The sequence below is a fragment of the Arachis hypogaea genome, chromosome 4, assembly GCF_003086295.3.
Source record: "Arachis hypogaea cultivar Tifrunner chromosome 4, arahy.Tifrunner.gnm2.J5K5, whole genome shotgun sequence".
NCBI lineage: Eukaryota > Viridiplantae > Streptophyta > Magnoliopsida > Fabales > Fabaceae > Arachis > Arachis hypogaea.
The window spans coordinates 1,289,533-1,309,870 of NC_092039.1; the positions used below are offsets into that span (position 1 = coordinate 1,289,533).

Below are 20,338 nucleotides of genomic sequence, written 5' to 3' on the forward strand. Positions count from 1 at the left end.
TCTTACAAGTCTCAAGAATTCATGAAGTGTAGTTAAAGAGGGTAATGTAATGGAGAATGCACTACCATCCCAGAATGAAGTGTAGTTAACTGACACCAGTGGACAGTTGAATGGTTTGAGAAGGAGCAAAAGGGAAAAGCTTACTAATGGCTACCTGAAGCACTTTGTTCACTAGCTCATTGCGGTAACCAAATTCCAACTTTTCTCTCTTCCCTTTCTTCTTCCAGGTACTCTTGGATAATTCTTCATCATAGATCAATTACCCTTTTTTTTGTCAAGTCAAGGACTAATTTATCACAGATTTGAACTCCGTTTAAGAGTCTGTCATTGGCCAATTCGAACCTCCGACACTTGTTTAAACGACCACTCAACTAACCCAAGTTGGTTATTATTATGTAAAAGTTGATATCAATTTTTTATACAATAAATCTAAGTTATGTGTTTCTCTTCTAATGAGATCACACCAGCAACTTAGATGATTTAGCAAAACTTAAAAATCAAACAATTATCTTTTAGTAAAAAATAGAATGAGACTCGCGCAATGTGCGGACAGTAAATTAATGATAGTATATAATAAATATTAAAAATGGTTATGTTTTATAGAATTAAATTAAATATGTATAAACCAAAGTTAAATTTAAAAGGTGTTTTGTTTAAAATAATTTGTAATACAAAAGATTTGGATATTAAAGTTGTATAAAGTGACATTTTTATTTGATAGTTTGATTTTTGCATTTGTTTTAGTTGATGAATTTAGTCTTCTTATGTGGCGCTCGTCCTCCTTTTTTTATTGGTGATTATTAGAATTGTTGTTTTTTTCTTTCTGTCGAGCTTTTTGTGAAGGCATGTTCTTTATGAATTGTTGAGTTGTATGCACTCTCTATTTTGTTGTTTGTTCTATTTTTGCATGTATGTTTTTCTTCCAAAAATGTATCTTGAATTTGTATGATTTTCTTTTTTCTTAGTCTCTTGATGTAGTTTTCCAATGACATCTACAATAAAAAGAACAAAAATGTGGAGATTTTTTTTGAATAAGTTATTTTTAATAAGAACAATTGAAATAGTATAAAATAAAATTACCTGTTAGTATTTTTCTTTGACCCACTCTGTTAGACAATGTCTCAAGTGTTGCAAATTCAAAATAGTCTTGGAAAATGTTCAAAATTAAATCTTTAATTTCTTTCACAACAATTGTGACTAAAAAGTTTGTTTTCATTATACATTTAATTGGCTTATACAAATCATTTGTATAATTTTTTATATTATAGATTTTTTCTTCCCTGCCGTGTTAGTAAATCATAATTCATAATTAGTTAAAAAAAGAATAATGAATAGCATATTAAAAGAAGTATAATTTTAACGATATTAAAATACAAAAAATATTTTTTTCATAAATTCAATTTAAAAATATAATAAATATATTTGTTTTGTATCTTTTCATCTAAAATAATCATTTCTAAGCAAAGACACTCTTCTTCATTTGTGGGTGTTAATGTTTTCCATAGATAAATTACGCGAACTTTGATAAACTAATTGTCTTTTTGTTTGGTGATATTGTCCAAAAAATGATGCTACATTGAGTAAGGAATTTGAATATTTGTAACGTAAAATTTATTATGATTAATAATATTATTATTACATTGGTAATATGAATGTTTATTATATTTAATGAGTTATTTATGGAAATAAATAAATTAATTATTAGAGGTGTAAATTTATTGTATTGTTTATAACAGTGAGATATAATAAATATATGGATATGGATTCAATGTCTTTAGCTCTTTATAGGTTATAAATTTGATTACAAATTTTTGTATTTTTGTATTTTTTTTTGTTGATTTGGAAATAATAATTGATTTGGCAAAAATTGAGTGGTTGATTCTAATATTTTGCCAAGTAAGCGATGTTGCTGACATGGCATTAGTAGAAAGAAAAAGATGTTTTAAAAGTAATGTGGGTAAACTTAGGCTAATTTTTTTTGTTATGGAAGTAGGAGTGGTGATATACCTTAACATTGTAATTTTTGGTGTTTTTTAAAATTGTGGAAAGTACACAAATTGGAGGGTCCGATTTCATTGCAAAGAGAGAAGGGGTACAAATCGGACCCAGAATTTTCTGAAATCGGACCCAAGATTTTCTGCCAGTACACAAATTGGACCCAGGATTTTCTGAAATCGGACCCAGGGTTTTCTGCTAGTACACAAATCGGATCCATGGTTTTCAGTACCTCAAATCGGACGGTCCGATTTCTCTTGGACAGCCATCATACGCCAGTGAATCACCATACACCCCCATAACTAAGCTATATACCATTCCTTTCATCATATTTTTTTTTTCCAAAGATAGTAGGTTATATTTCATTAATTATTGAAAAATGAAATACAAAGATGTCCAAAAGCAGAACAGCATAATGAAAGGTGGGGATTTCCCAAAAACACTACACTGAAGGTATTCATCCAACGGTGCAAGGTTGAAAAACGAAAAAAATCTTAAAGAAGAAAGAATGATAAATCAAATTGAATGCAACTAAGAGCTTGTCTCATAGAGATGACGACCTAAACTGGGAGTTCTTTGGATTTCACGGAGCAACTTGACAGAGCTTGCTAGAATGGCAGACGGCATTGAAGTAGAACCTTCAAAAATCAATTGGTTGCGAGCTTTCCAGCAGTTCCAGCAAATGATGGCAAGCAATTGAGGATTACGGTCATCATTCTTCAACAGGTTAAGCATCTCTGTTGATGCAATCCACCATGTCCAAAAGTCGTTAGGACTCTGAGGGGGAAGACAATCACGAAGATAACTCTGAGACCATACATCTTTAATTCTAGAGCAATCGATCAAACAATGAGTGACTGTTTCGGTGGCTTCATGACAGCAGGGGCATATTGGTGATATAGATGGGATGCGGTGATGAATCTGAGCAAGCACCGGGAGCCGGCCATGGAGAGCTTTCCAGATAAATAGCTTAATTTTGTGAGGCAAGTTCAACTTCCATAGATCAATCCACGGCTTTTTCTGTTGCATATAATTAGGGCAAAGCTCCAGAGGCGGATGGTAAAATAAATAGCCAATTCTGTAACCTGAAGCTGTATCATATTATTTGGATTTGTTCAAATCCCATTGCAATTTGTCCCTACTCTGCTGAATTTTAACTGACAAAATCCTGTTTGCAACGTCTTGGGGAAATAATTCTTGAATAAGATTCTTATTCCAATTTCTATCTTCAGTAATTAGATCTTTAACTCTTGGAACCAACTCAGCAATAGCTTGTCTATTTGGCATGTCAGAAATCATTAAATGATACGGAGGAGGCAGCCAAGGATCCTCAAAGGTTTGGATATTCTCTCCAATACCCACAGCCCAATTAAGACCTTTTTCAACAATCTTTCGGCCTTCCAGTATACTCCTCCATCCCCAAGAAGGTAAGACTCCAATTTCTGCCGTTATAGCATTACCATTGCTAAAGTATTTACCTCTTAGGATTTTGGATAATAAGGAAGTAGGCTGTGTTACAAGTCGCCAAAACTGTTTGCCTAAAAGCGCCAGATTTTGGATTCTGAGATCTTTAAATCCAAGGCCTCCTTCTTTTCGTGGGCGAGTCATAGTGTCCCAGCTAATCCAAGCCATCCGCCTTTCAGAACCTTTTTGTCCCCACCAGAACTGAGAAAGTAGAGAGTGAATTTCTGAGATTAAACCATCAGGCAACTTGAAGCAAGACAATGTATAAATAGGAATAGCTTCTCCCACTGCCTTAAGCAATACGTGTCTACCACCTGACGATAGAAGATTGCACTTCCACCCTTGGATTCTTTTCCGAACCTTTTCTTTGATCATACTAAAAGAAGCCTTTTTCGATTTAGAGACTGTAGAAGGCAAACCAAGGTATTTATCCTGAGCCCCAATATGATTAATATTCATAGAGTTAGCTAGTAGTGTACGAGTAGTGGATGGAGTGTTGTGGCTAAAGAATACAGCAGATTTATTAAGATTTATCCTCTGGCCACTGATACTTTCATAAGAATTCAATAAATGCAGGATATTTGAACATGCTTCAAGATTAGCCTTACAGAATAAGATGGAATCATCAGCAAAGAGGAGGTGGTTGACCTTGGGACATCGTCTATGTATCTGAAGACCCTGAATTAGTCTGTTTTGTTCTGCCTTGTGTAGCAAGAAGGAGAGACCTTCTGCACAGAAAAGAAAAAGATAGGGAGATAGAAGATCTCCTTGTCGAATACCTCTATTTGGTTTGAAGAAACCATAAGGTTGTCCTTCCACAATAACAGAATAAGAAACAGTTGTCACTAATTTTCCAGATAAACAGTTGTCACTAAAAAGTTCGGTAAACTTATATATCTACTTTTATATATTAAGAATAGATTTTTAGAAAAATTAAAAGCGAAAATTCTTATTTATTATTATTTATTAAAATATAAAGTACTAATTAAATACAATAAATATACATTAAAAAGTATCATAATAATAATAATTATAAAAATTTTAGTTACAATATTAAAATTCTACAACTTATACATGTTAATAGTATATCTATCTTATCTTACTCTTTCAACTTCCAAGTAAGTTTAAATCGAATATTTTTTTACTAAATACATTCAAATATATCATGATTATAAAATTAATTCATAATTTTATATTATATTTTTTGTATTTTTTATTTTTATTTATTTTTCTAAACAAAAATAAATTTTGACACATCTTCTTATTAGGTATATTCAAATATATCATAATTATAAAATTAATATATTATATTTTTGGTATTTCTCATTTTTATTTAATTTTTTAATTTTCTTTTTAATTATTTGCAATAACAGCATATAAAAAGACAAAAGACAAAAGACAAAGTAGGACAACTAAAGCAAATAGAAACAACAAATAAACATGTAATTTTGTATAACTTTAATATAAAAGGCCTATGTCTTTTTTAAAAATAAATAAATTCAAATCTTTAAACTAATAAACTATTTTAATTTATATTAAATAGATGCAACAAATAAAGATGTAATTTTATACAACTCTAATATAAAAGGTTTATGTCTTTTTAAAAATAAATAAATTCAAAATTTTAAATTAATAAACTATATTTTAATTTATTTATATTATTTTTAGTTGAATAATTATATAGAATGATATACAAATTATTAAATAAATATTCTACAAAATTGTTTTAATATAAATAATTTAAATTTAACATTAGTTTATACATTATCTAATCAATCTCTAAATAATAGAACACTTATTAAAATATATTATATAATATAATTAATTTATCTGTCCACAGTCTCACTCTGGTTAACAATAAATCTATATATTTCACTTTTCGGTTATGTTATGAGTCTAGTGGAACTAATACCCAAAAAAGAGTCTATTAACAAGAGCCCAACACTTAAAAAAGTGCCTTATAAAGAGCTAGCTTTTGTGGTAATGGTTCTTCTAAGATCTTGTAGCTCATTACATTGGTACCCTCATTGAGAGTCAACCATCTGGAAAGGACTACCTAGGGGTTTTGACCAGCAAAAGACCGAGTAAAATATCACTGAGTGAAGTGCCACAAAGTGGAGCGATTAGTATGTCATCTCTTAGAGAGGGTGCTACGTTATAAGACTCTTGAGATCAATACCTAAAAAAAATCCCATATCAAGGGACCTGCTAAAATAGATCCCTTATAAGAATTTGGACTCACCCGCCATGAACTAACTTTTGTGGTGATGGTTAAAGTCACCATCACCATAGATACTAAAGCAATAGCCATGAATCCGTCTTCCTTGACTACTTTGTCATCTAAATGATTAGTGCACAAAAACCTAAACAAAAAATCGACAATAGGTTGGATAAAAATACATTGTAGATCATTTTTTTTTTGTTTTTGTGTGTGTGTGTGTGTGTTGGGTTTGCAGAGAAGGGAATATATAATATCTATAAGTAGATGTATTTTTCATGATGTAAAACATCATACATGTGCAAATGATCATATTATATACAATGAAACCCCAAAGGGCGGCTAAGTTATGTCAATCCCAAGATCTAGGGGCTCCCTTAAACTAAATAATGTACGAGCGTCATCATCTAACTTGATTGACATCCTTTGACCTCTCTCCATCATATGACGAGAAAATCTCTTCAGTGTTGCCCTTACGTGTTCAAGATAGAACTACTCAATAACTTCAATGCATTTGCCAAATGCCATCTAGATTATGAGTGTCATGATTCGGCAACTTTGTCAATGATCATGTTAGCATATTTGCCAATGTTTGGTTCCGGTGACTGTTTAAGACTTCGAATGACTGGGAACAAAGGTGACGAACGAATGAACCGTCTGCAAAGTGGGTATGCACACATCTTTGTTAAGGAAAAGAGAGCAATCTTCATTGGAGATTCGGTTGCTGACTCATTCCTGCTTGGATTTAGGGCTGACACCGCGCAGTCAGAAATTAACTTCAACAGAGACTGCCCAGATTAAAAACCGTGAGACATTTTACAAATAAAATTATGAATGATAAATGCATCAAGATGCTAATCATTTTAATGAAAATAGTAGACATAGTAGCACTTGAATGCAGACCAATAAAGCTCATTTCTTAATACTTTTGTTTGAAAGAAATGGCACATGGGATAGGAATTGAAATTCAGAATTCCATGCTCAATTCTAGATGCCAGAAATGGAATTAAAATTTGGAATTTGCAAATGCATCTTATTGGAGTATTTTATACCATTTTTTACAAAAATATACACACAGTTTATTTTCTCAAGACCCAAAAAAAGAAAACTATTTTATTTTCTGTGGTGCATTTCCAGGTTTTATGAATTAAGCCAAAGATGAATCGCTCCTTAATTCATATCACAAAAATTTAGAAACAGTAATAAACTGCAGCAAGCATTTCACCTGAATCGCTCCTTTGGACACTATTTCTTCACAAAGCTTGTCAGAGTGTCGAACCAAATTGCTGAGTGCACCTGCTGCATTTACCTTAGTCTTGTCGTCCTCTGCCATCTGCAGTACATTAGCCAACTGAGGAATAGATCTTCTCAGCTCTTCATACAATGTATCATCGTGGTAAGCCGCATTTCCAATCTGTTTTCAGGTGGCAGAAAGCAAATCAAAAGGAATGTTACAAAAGAAAAAAGAAAAAAAAGGTGCACCAAATTTTGGTGAGAAACATGGAATGATTTGAAATCTGCTCTAAAAACAAGTATAATTTTATGCCACGAACAACTGTTTCAAATTGATTTTATTGACAGGAACTATTAAATATCTGAAATGGAAATAGGTAAAGATAAATTCAAACAAAAAATACACTCTTTTATGGCAAAAAATCATTGATTTCTTAGGAGTGTCAACCATTAACGCCTTGAATGGGAGTAAGATATAAAAGTATTATCTTTTATAAATGTTCAAACTCTTAGTGATAATTATTAACAAATTCATATTGGCTATTGCTTGAAGTCATATTAGTTTCCAAAGTTTTGATAAATTTGTGCAAATTTATTATATTCTTTAATTTTATGAATTATATGAGTAATTAAAACCTATTTTAAACATTTAAGATTTAATTATTTTAAAACAAAATATGTTAAATTACAAACACAATTAAGATATTATGTAACTTTAACAAAAATAATCATATATTAACATTAACATGATCCACATTCTACAAATGGCTTAACTAAAATAGACTTTACATTATTACCACAATGGCACAATCTACAATCAGCTTAACACAATCTACAATTGGTTGGCACATAGCGCAGATGTACGTCTACTTATATTGTAAATTTAATTTATGTGGCACAAGATTATTGTAAGTCAAAATACTTCACCTCAAATAAAATAAATGCGTAAAACATGAGCATTATAACTGATGGAGATATTGATAAAAACTTACTGCAAAGCAAGCAAACTTTCGTGTCCTTTTGTCAGGATCAGAGCACCTATCGATCAGGAGGCCAACAATTTGGTGCCTTGCCTAGAAATTCCAATTCAATATATTATCTGGAAAAGTACTATTCTTATGATAACAAATTCAGAAATTTGTGTTGATCAAACAGAATAATATTACTTTCTCTGTTTGGATAGAAAACAAGTTTTTCTTTTGTGTCCATTATGACTACAGAAAAACCAATACTATATTACTTATTATTCATGATACTTACAAATGAACTGTAAAAATAGGCGCTATGACGACACATATTTCCAAGAGCACAACAAGCTTTGGCACGGAAATTGGGATCTTCATGTGAAAGAAAATCTTTTAAGAACTCCAAAATAGAAGCACCTTGGATACACTCATAGAATCTCTGGACACCACAAAGAGAAAGTAATAATAAATTTGTGAAGTATCAACAAGGGACATCCTAAAGCAATTAAGCAAAGAGAGATGAATAGACTATACACATAAAAAACAAAAAGCATAACCTGAGACATTGAATAGGGAGAACAAAAAGTCTTTCTTCAAAAGCATAACGAAACCCAAGTAAGTAGGCTCTGACACTAAACCAAATTTTCGATAACAAAAAAATACTTAAGAAATATATCCTTTGAGATTACAATTGAGAACGACAAATTAGAGGCAACAAAAATAAAACTTCTCATAGTTTCCTTACAAATTCAATAGCATGCAATCATATATCTATATCTTTCACTTTTTCTGTACTTAACTACATTTACTTTGCCATACAATAAACCAAATAAAAACAAGGCAACAAGGGACCAGCATTTTGTAGTTGATAAAAGAACTTATGAGGAACAAAAACTAACCTTGTCCATGCGAGCAAGATCAGAAACTATCATTAGTGTGTCCAGTGTAACTTCTTTTGGGCCTGAACAATCAAATAACCTTCTCATCCTGTTTGGTTCCAAAAGTCCTTTACTCACAAGTTGAATTGCTAAAGGCCGGTGGAATACCATTTTGGCAAGGAAGGCAACAGGTCTGCCCAAGTCAGCCAACTCCATATGATCTAGGCATCGAAGGATAATAACAGGCACACCCACCTGAAAATTTAAAAGCAGTTAATATTTTCCAAGCATTTGACTAGAAATGAATATCTATTACTTCAAACAGTCACTAAAAGAAATTCAGCTTATGGGTTAAAGTATTAAGATAAATTTACCTCCACAAGGATCTTAATGTATTTGTTCATGTCTTCTTGTATGGCCTTAACCATATCCTTGTCCTCCAAGCAGACTCTCTGACCAGGTGAACCAATGTTGAGTAGAAACCCACTGTTCACAGAAGCAGTGGCTGATGATGGCAGGCCAGGGGCATTTTGCAGCACAACAAAAGGAAATGCTAAGAGATCTACTACTGCATTTATTAGTTCTCTTACTCCTGCTCGTCCTCCACCAGGTCCAATCCAACCTTTTACTAACTTAATATGAACATCACATATCAAGCTGGTGATGAGCTTAATGTGTTCAGTTCTAATTAAAATATGGCGAAAAGTCAAAGCACTGCCTGAAAGACAGTGAGAGATCGAAGAAATAGTCCATACAACCCCAACTGGAGATAATCCAACTCTATCATTCAGGCACTCATTTCCATGTGCCTCGTTTAAAACATCATTGCCTAATAAGCCAATAAGAAGAAGAGGGATACCACTTGCACAAAACTGCTGAACAGCTAATGGTCCTCCCCATTTCAGTCTGGAATCTAATAGACCAACAAATCCATCTCTTACCCCTTGCCAATATGAAAGCTTCCCACTTAGGTAGTCAGGATCCAATTCATTGTCATTCTTTTTGCAAGATGAAATTTTAAGATGGTCACACAGAGCAAAAGTTCGAGGGATTAAAGGCATAGCAATGTCAGCTATTTGAGACTCAACTGAAGCCCCAGATTCAAGAAATAAAATGGATGCCAGAGCCAAAAATGCTGATGCAGTTTGAGAAGCTTTTGTCTTGTCATCTGAAGACATATGATGGGCTAGACATGATAGTCTAGCAAACTGCTTCTTATGTGAGGTAGTCAGCATAAAAATTGCTGAATTTCGTCCAGTTGACTTCAAGCATTGTGCAATTATTGCAAGAGTGAGACATGAATGACGAACCAAAGCAGAGGGATATGATAATTTACACTGAACATTATTCGGTTCCCCACTCTGTGCATCTTTGTTAGCAGAGTTAATACATAACGACAAAACAGAGAATATCTCTGAAATAATAGTACCATCACCACCACCACTAACAAGAGTAGTCACCGGAAGGGTAGTAGGTAGACCACAAAGGAGAGCTGCAACAGTGCCGCTGTGTATGCAGCACCTTGACAAAAGCTGAGAAAAAAAGCATTACAAAAATTAATTACTGTTGACCTATTATCTACAATTGCCATTTGCAAATAAGTTCTATCGGAACATGAACAAAGTACCTGGAGACTACAATTCATGGCAGACTCAATACGCTGGTGAAAACAATAGTAAACAGCAACTTGTACAGCTTTAGATCTCAAGTATGCTCTCGTTACTGCATCAACAATTTGGGCTGTATCTGTAACAGCCAAGGGACTTTGCCCATGATCCATAATTTGCTTCCTATTCAACGAATGATTCCATAAAGCGTTTATGGGAAACAAAGGGGAACTCTTTTTCATAAAGTATATATCCAGTGCATTAATAAAAGACCAGACAGCCCTGCATGCTTCAGTAGCAGCCCGTAGCATATTCGAAGAACCTGAGATGAGACTCGAACCTGAAGTGGCTAAGCACAGACACAAATTGTCTACTAGACCAGATGTTTTAGCATGTTCTAAAACTCTACCAACAGTTTCATTATGTGTATCTGGATCCAAAATTTGAGATGATCTAAGCACCTTAACAACTCTAGATAGCATGACTGTAATGCAGGCACTAGACTCAGACAGTACCCTTCCAGATGCTTCACTGCTTGAAGTTACAATCTGCAAAATATATTAATCACTGAGATTATAGTAAGAAGGGGAAAGAACAGACCATTACAGGATATTTCCATCTAGCTTAATTCCATTTTTCTTCTTTTATTCCAATTTAGGTCATTAGCATTGAATGAGGAAACATACATAAAATACTCCAGTTAGGTGAGGTTAAGTGGTTAGCTGTGTATTAGAATACCATAAAAATATCCCACAGTATCCTACTGCACCATATAAGTTTCCATATATCTAATTCTATTTGTTGCCTTCTTTAATTTTACGAATTGTTTAGGTACATAAAATTACAGGTGGGAAATACAAGGCATCCTTCTAAACCAAAACTAATCAAAAAATGAGAGATAATAAAGGAAAAAGCAAATGATGCAAAGTAATACACATTCCTCAGCATCCCATATAGTGAAACATTTAAAAGAAAACCAGAAACTTTGATCATAAAACAAAATGAATTGAGAGTGTCACTCAAGGCAAAGATATTATATTATAGCATAGATTGCAAATTACCATTAAAGTTTACCCTTTTTTCTCCTTTTGGGTTGAATCATGTAATGAGGATTAGGAGTTTCAAATCAACATAAAATGAGGGCTAATATTTTGTCTATTCAGTCACGGAACAGTACATCAAATCAATACCAGCTTCACATTATTCATTAATTAAGGATATCTTAGTTCTCCCTGACCTGAAGCCCACAATTTAAACTTTGGAAAGAAGATTAAAATCTAATGTGAATTTACTACACAGAACTGGTACAACCAGACTACCTGAGAATAAATTTCAACAATTGCAACCCAGTGCCTGAAGTAAGAACTTGAAGTGCAAGCCCCATAGTTTTCTAGCAAAACTTTTGTGATGGAGAAACCCTGCAAAATGTAAGACATTTGTAGTTTAACTAGCAACTCCTAACCTAAGTGAAGAAACAGATTAACATCAAACCATGCACCAAACAACGGTGAATTAATAATAAAGGAACTTCATGTTTAATGTACTTACAAAGCTTCAAACATGAAATTCTAACACCAAATAAATGGGAACATTTGTGGACGGCAACTAATATTCTTGGTAAGTGCCCATGATACTTCTCTACTAAATAGAGTAGGAAACAGATACTCCCTTACTTTAACTAGAATACAAATATATATATACATATAACTACATGAATAAACCTTTTTTGTAACTAAGTCCAACTAAGTTGGCCCAATAAGTAATAACTAATTGTTCCAAATGAAAATCACTCACACATAGGGCTGGAAGTGAGTCAATCCAAGGAGTTTTTTAAATAGTTTGTAAGACATAAAGGAAACAATCATAATTGTGAAAGAAATGGATAGATAAAGTGCTTCAATGCATACCTTTGCTATCAAGTCTATGAGTTCAGAGGATTTCACGCTTAGAACAGACCCAATGAATAGAAGAATTTCAGTTATAAGTTCATCCGTTTTCCCATTAAGACTTAGCACACCAGCCGCAACAAGATTTGAAACAATCCTTAGTGATTGGTTTGCCTCAATGAGTACTTGATCACTATAATTCAAAACAATAAGTTAGATTTCAAGATGGAATATGTATGCAAAAGTTGAAAACCAAGAGATAGGAAGATAGTATATCTACCACAATTCTATATACCATGACATTTCATAGATATGGATCCACATTTCAGTTTAACAAATTATTCCAGACATTATAAAGCCAAATCAGTATTTAAAAGACTCATGATGATTCATGAAATGCATAGTAGCTGTAAACATGCAATGTGTATTTACCTGCAAATATTTTGAGATCCATTTGACCACTTTTTAAGAGGTAGAAGAATATGCCCCAAAGCTTCACTATCTTGACCAATTATTTTTGCACCTTTGACTGTTCGAGAGTTATTTTCAAGTTGATCCAATCTTTGGCAACCTACACAAAAGTACATATTCTCAATCACAGATTAGAGGTGTCAACACAAAATCAAAAATATCAATTTCTACATTCATAGTGGACAATCCATTTCCCCAAAAACATAGAACAAACTGTAATTTGAATTCATTGTCTAAAGATGTCGAATAAAGAGTAAGAAAATTCTTAAAAGCATAAAGCGGGTATATGGTTGCCTACAGTCGGAAAAAAGATGCAACAAGAATGATCTACCACTAAGGCAGCTGACTGGTATTTATTCACAAGTTATTCTCTCATTAATGAGTCATCTATATTCGCAATAAGTTGCACATGATCACAGTCAAGAACTTGTAGAAAGAAGGCTTTTCCAATCAGGATAGAATCAGTAATGGCAACAGATATATGTATCTATAAGTTCTCAGTCTAATTAACCACCTAGGCCTTAGGGTAATATGCCAGGATGATCTCCTCTCAAAGTCTGGCAAAGTCCATTTCACTTTCCAGCATATGTGGCATTCAACCCGCTCCATTACAATAATGCATACATGTTACCCCTCCTGACATGATATGGGGGCATACGAAACCACAATTATATGAACAAAATGCATAATAGATGGAGAAAAGCTGTATGCCTCAAATTTTTAAAAAGAATAAAAATAAAAATAAAAGGTGTAATAAAAATAAATTCCTGTTAGGGTACTCTTGTACGCTGAAGCTGTGTTTTATCAAAAAGGTAGAAGCTTATACTTAAGTATTTTTATCTGAAAAGCTGTTATCTGTAGTGGTTGTGCTATTTGTTATTTCCAAATTGGCCTCGAGTATCAAATATTAAAATTTTAAGTTACTCATCCTGGATAAATTCAAAAGAACGTGAATAATAAATGTATTGAAAGCTTAACTGTTTTAGTTTTCTAATAATAACTTTCTTCTAGAATTTTTCTACTCTCTCTTCTATTCTTCCTTCTACTCTCTCTTCCATAATTCTATATTTCCTTTCTTATACTCTTATTATTCTGCTGTTATTGCCTTAACATAATATTTGTGGTACCAAACTCTTATACTGTGACGTTTTTGTTATAGTGTATAGAAGTAGAACTTTAACACATTTTTTGGTGTTGAAGAGTAATTAAACCTTTTTATTTGTGTTCACAAACAAATGATTTGATTATATCTTTAGAGTTCCTACATCTTCCTAAACTTTAACTCTCCCATTAATTTATCTTCTTTGCCCAAACAAATGTAGGTCTTTTCCACATATGATCATAAGTTATCATCTGATCGTCCGTTAACAATGAGCATTATCCCAATTTTATTATGTATAATATCACCTAATCACCTAATTCTGTGATAAATCAATATGATTTACACACACACAAAAAAAAAAAGCATCTCAACCAAAAGGAATTTCAAAGTAAAATTAAACCTGAGTTTGTGAAAGATTACAAAACAATGGTAGTCACAAGAGGCAAAGAAATAGTTTCATAGAATAAACATTGTATGAAATCAAAAAATTACCTGACTCTATTATAGCAGATTGATTTGAGATTCCAGGGGACTCATCAGGAACTAATGAATTCTCCTTGTCTGGTTTAGGGCTCTTTAACAGAGCTTTATTCTCAAGTGGAGAAGAATTATGCTCCAACAAACCAGACTTGGGATAGTTACAACCTGTGACAAATTAAACTAATAAGGAAGCAAAATAAATAGATAATTAAATAAAGGGAAAAATAAGTGAAGGCTAATGTAGTAGATACTTTGGTAATACACACTACCAGTTTATATTACATTATTTTAACATATAATTTTGACTCGAAAAAATATGCGGTTTCTTATGTAAATTGTAATTAAGTGTGGATTTCAGTTTTAGCAAGTGAAATATTGATGTAAGACATTTAAATTAAAACATCCAACACCTATATACCAAAATCTAATTTATTTGTGAACTCAGTTGAAAAACCATTTCTTGTGCACTAATTAGTAAAGTGTCCACAATCAACTAACAGTTTAATTAGAAGCTTGACCTGTTGAATTTTGAATGGTCCTCCTTGCAGCATCACAGTCCCCAGGTGAGCCGGTAATCTCACACAATGCCTAAGACAAGTTCAGTGAATATTTTACTAAATTAAGAAGGAACAACTTGCCCACTATGGAAATACCACTGAAATAAAGATGAATTAGGTACCCTGTCTTCAAGTTCATCAGAAGTCTCTTTAACAAATGGGTGTTCAAGAAGTGCAGGCCAAGTTAAACGACTTTCAGGTGCCTGCTCGGAATAATATTAGAAATCAAAGCATTTGTATGTTATTTTATGTGTGTGTGTGTATATATATATATATATATATATACAGTGGATGAGGAATATTCACAAGTTAGCTACCTTGTTTAGCAGGCCCTTCAAAAAGCTTTTGAAACTGGGACTCATGCTCTCTGGATATTTAACTGGATCCTGGATTATTGAATGAGCAATTAATCCACATTTAATACAGCATACAAGAAATTGCATAACAAATTTAAAGTATTAGAGAAATGTACCTTGACAATGTGTCTGATGAGAGCATACACAGAATTTGTGTAAAAAGGAGGTTGGCCAACATATAACTCATATCTGTTAGACACACAAAATACTGGCTTCAGCTTAAGGTGAATAGAACGATAAGGATTGGAAATTGCTGCTCAACAATACAGGTTATCATAACCCACCTTTTTACATGCTGAAAAGAGACTTAAAGCTCAAAGAGAAATGTCACACTTTGAAAAAGGGAAAGTAAAACTGAACAAAAATTGCTAGATTGAAGCTAGAAATTTTGTCAAAATTAGAAATTAGAAATTAGAAATATAGAAACATATGACAACTAGAAAGGACAAAACAGATAATACAAAATATCCCTCTTGCTCAAACGAACAAGAGAACTGACTACTTAGAATGAGTAATTTTGGTGAATCCATTGGCTATTTTGATGAGTATTTTCTAACAAATAGGTAATCAACTGGGCTAGCAAAAGAATGGCAAAAGATAAAAGAATAACATGGACAAATGCATGGCAACCTTTTTCTCTGTTTTAACTCTTAGGTTGCGTTTGTTTACAGGACACATAGACAGGGACACAGAGACACAAAATCGTGTTTGACAGAGGAGACATGGATAGAATCAATGTGTCCAGAGATACTGAATTAGTGTATTTTGTGTCCATCCTGACAGGAAGGATACGGAGACACTAACAAGGGACATGACTTATTTTTTATTTTTTCTTTCATTATTCTTGTTAATTTTTATTATTATATTTTTCGTCTCAAATTTTTTGAATGAAAAAAATGAGAATAAATTAGATTTTCATAATTTGTTCTAGTTAATTACCAAACAGGATACAAGAACACAAAATTTTGTGTCTCTGTCCTTTATGTCTTGTTCTCAGTTTCTTGTCTTGTCCTGTTCTCAGAAACAAACGCAGCTCTAAGGATTGTGGATTTAATTTCATGTGATTATATCTTACAAAATAAAAATGACCAACTTAAATCATGCGGAGACATCTAACCAAATATCAAATATTATGTCAGATACTCAGATTCAAATGTAGCAAAAAATCTACACAAAGTAAAGAATTAATTAAATATGAAGTCTATTGTTTGCACCAGATCTTTAACTTACAATATAACACCGAGAGACCATAAATCAACAGTGTGGGTGTAAGGTTGTTCCCGTACAAGCTCTGGAGCCATGTATAGAGGAGTTCCTGTAACACTAAAAATGTTTTAAAAAAAACATGTAGATAGTACTGCAATCACTTTCTAGAACAAACAGCTATTTAACAACATAATCAGCTCTCATAAACCAAACCTTTTATGGATCGCAAGACAACTGTATTTGTGGACATTGCTCGTGCAAAACCAAAATCGCATAGCTATCACAGATTCATGAGAAAAAGACAAATTAGGTTTGAGCCAACTGTTAATTGTAGAAAATGAAGCCATAACATCAGAAGGTCAGAATAACAAATATGTTAAATTCTAAGCAACTCCCTCTGTTTCAACCATTTTCAATTTTCATATCTAAGTTCATTTTAGATCACATCAACCAACCCACCCCCACCCCAGCTGCCTTAAGAGAGAGAACCTCTAAGACTAAAATTAGACCACTTACAGGATTATGAGACATTAAATAAAACAGAATCTAACATGTTTTCAATAACCTGAACTTCGGGGTGTTTTAAGTTTTACATGTTAAACTTCATGTAAAAGTTGAAAATGGCTAAAACAGGAAGGTGGCTACTTGAAGGTTACCAAATATATGCAGTCTATAAACAGTGTACGTTGCAGTTTTGTACTTATCAGAAAGATGAAAAATTCCATTTAATACTGCACAAATTCTGCTGTAACAGGCAAGATGAAGATCATGATTAAATTCTGACTTGTGTTTCATCACAGGAACAAACATACAATCAGTCAAACCAACCTTGACAACAGATCCAGCACCAATGAGAATATTCTGCGGCTTCATATCACGATGGATGATTCGGTTGGAATGCAAATAATGTAACGCTTTTACCTGCATAATCCAACCAAAAAACGTAATGCGGTTATTGGTCTTGTGAACCAAAACTCTTCATCCGGAAATCAATAAAAATAAGGAAAGCATGCAAGAAAGAAAGAAATCAAAAAAATAAATATACAGAAAATACCAGTTGTTTTGCAATTGCTTGAACTTGTTCTTCAGGAAGGCACTTATCATCCTCAAGAATCTCAAATAGCTCTCCCTGTAGTATAAAAAAACATCATCAGAATGACAATTTTCTAATCAATCATATTGGCTGGTTCCAGTATTCAAGCTTCATCATTTTTGAAAGGATAACATTAAAAGATAAAATAATACTTCAGGTCCACGCTAGTTAAACATTGAACGGCAAACATGAGAGAAAATACAGATGATTACTTGAGCAAATTCTGTGACAACACAAAACTCTTGTGGACTTTCAAATGAATCAAGCATCTGGATAATGTTTTCATGCTTCAACTTTCTTAAGATCTGCAATCTCAAAATTCAGCAAACATATGTTTATAAGTAATTAGTAACAGCAGGAATTATGCCAAGGAAACAAACAATAACAAAATCTGTTCATGGATTTTTGTAATAGTTTCTCCATATGTATCCCCAATACCTTAAGCTAGACCTCAGATATGCAGAACAGCAGTTTGAAATGGATGCACAGTATATACATTACTCAACTGAGTCTACATAATCATTGAGCAGAAACTGATATTAACTGCTATCAGATTCATGCATTCAACACATGCATCACATTTTACATTTATGGCTTGTTTGGATAATGCCACTAGGACTTCTTTTTAGCTTTGAGGAAATCAGAGTTTTGCTCTAGTTGGCCTTTTAGCTTTTAAAGAGTGTCGTTATAGCGAATTGCAAAATAAACAAAACTGGCAGTAGACAAAACAGGAACAAGAACTTATGAGGATGCTTGCCAGTCTTTGGATACCAAAAATGAGGAAAGAGACATTGACATGATAACATCTTTGGAATATTTAAATGAGAAGTTAGATTTAAACATTTTATACTTTCTCTCATGGAAAAGCACAACATTTGACATGATTAATGCCATCCCAATATGTAAAATTATTTTATCTTTTATTTATCAGAGTGGATGGAACAATAGTAATGAATAGCTTCTCTACTCTCATTCAACATGCTTGCTCCATAAGTTCACTCTTTATGGCATAATATATAAGTAAATAGTAAATTAGCATATTAATAGGCACTATATTTTTAACAATTAAATATATATAATAGTAAAGTAATAAGAATATATGTGAAGTTAGTTAAAATAATAAATGTTTTATTCTTAAGAATTCTTACATTCAAACAATAGCAAAATTTGTTTTTACGAATATATTAGAAGGGTATATTTTAAGGTGAAAAATCAGGTATAGTTAACTTAATGTGAAGCTGATAGCTGGAACCGTTAGATGATAATTTAGTCAAATCTGTCAACTCATTTAACGATTCAACTTCACATGAAGTTAACTGCACCTGAGTTTTTACCTTCTTTTAAAGGGGATAAAAGAAAAAAAAAAGTTGTTCACGCAATCACTCCAAGTTCTCTTTGATCCAATTACTTTCGATATTCATCGTACTATACAGTGAATCAAAAAAATTTCAAATAACGAAGAACCATAAAGCCTAGTTGCATCCAACCTCAAATTACTGCCGAAACTTGAATACCTTCAACATGAGTAGAAATTAGGGTACAAATTACCTCGATTTCTTGCCTGAGGTTGTGGATATCATTTTCGGTTTTACCGTGCTTCATTATGAACTTCATCGCAACAGTCTAGTTCACCAATAAACCAACCGGAGAATTAGAGATGAAAAGAAGAGGGAAACCTTCTTTTTCTGCGAGATGAAGAAGAGAAATGGGAAGAGAGAATACCTGACCGGAATGTTTGCGCCTCCCTTTATAGACTTTCCCGAAGGAACCCTCGCCGACGAGCTCGATGACGTGGTAGTTCTCGACGGTCATTGTTGAATTTGAATTTCGCCGAACCGAGTTTCAGCAGAGCGTGGATGAACAGAAAGGAAGAAATTTGAAAACGTTGCTGACCGTTGAGGGAAGAGAAGGAAGAGAGCAGAGCTAGTGGAGCAGAAGCAGAGGAGGCGACGGCGGAGCAGAAGCACAAGCACCAGAGAGGTGGCGGAGGCGTTAAGCACCAGATCGCAGTTTCTACTTACTTTAGTTTCCCGTTTGGATGTGGCTATTTTTTAATGAATTCTTTTTTAAATAAAATTTGTACGAAAGATATGAAAACGTTGATAATAGCTGAGCGGGAAAAGTCGATTTGAAATTTGAAAAAAAATAAATAAATACACATTTCATCCCAATAGATTTTTCTTAATTTTAGAGTTAACTAATAATAATTTGGTATCTAAAAAAATTTATGTAACAAAAAGATTTAAAAGATATTATCTTAAATGATTTAAAAATACCATAAAAATAATTATAAATATTATATTTTTTATAAATGATCAAAAATTTTTGTATTTAGTTTATCTACTTGCTTTGAACAAAGCGAATACTAAATATTTAGTTTAGATATTTATGCATATTCTAAGCAAAATAAATTAGACACTCTTTATCAAAGAGACATTATTAAGATAACAAATTTTTGATTTATTGAAATTAACTTTTATATTCGAAGTTTTGAAGACCATCTCATCTTAACTTTTTTCTGATTTACAAAATAATAATAAATTATCTGCAAATATTAGATAAGACATTAGAAGTTCATCTTAGATATAATCACTGATTTTCATTCACCAATAGATATCTTATGTGAAATTAAACAAATTAGTCTTTATATGCTCAGAACAAAGAGATAGAGAGACATAATTACCCCTTTCTAAATCTCTGGTGGTCTTAAAGACTTCCAACTTACTACCATTTCACAAGAGAGATAGAGAGGAAGAGCAAACATAGTTTATAATAGGACGAAATATGTTTAGAGAAAATTTGAAGTAACAAAGAGTGTGGTACAGAA

The 20,338-nt window shown here is 32.7% G+C and overlaps 1 protein-coding gene across 1 annotated transcript; it reads right to left on the reverse strand.

Annotated features, from left to right (window-relative positions):
* Positions 1-5,908: 5,908 nt before the first annotated feature.
* On the reverse strand, positions 5,909-19,567 carry LOC112795616 (serine/threonine-protein kinase TIO). The gene is made up of 22 exons (XM_025837635.3): positions 19,234-19,567; positions 19,060-19,134; positions 17,724-17,816; positions 17,473-17,547; positions 17,247-17,339; positions 16,632-16,695; positions 16,443-16,527; positions 15,329-15,401; positions 15,174-15,242; positions 14,979-15,059; positions 14,818-14,887; positions 14,312-14,464; positions 12,679-12,817; positions 12,268-12,439; positions 11,680-11,778; positions 10,381-10,908; positions 9,128-10,285; positions 8,775-9,008; positions 8,171-8,314; positions 7,903-7,983; positions 6,903-7,091; positions 5,909-6,465 (listed from the first exon to the last, which is right to left on the reverse strand). The coding sequence occupies exons 1-22, from the start codon at positions 19,321-19,323 to the stop codon at positions 6,220-6,222; spliced, it is 4,011 nt and encodes a 1,336-aa protein (XP_025693420.1). The 5' UTR covers positions 19,324-19,567; the 3' UTR covers positions 5,909-6,219.
* Positions 19,568-20,338: the final 771 nt, after the last annotated feature.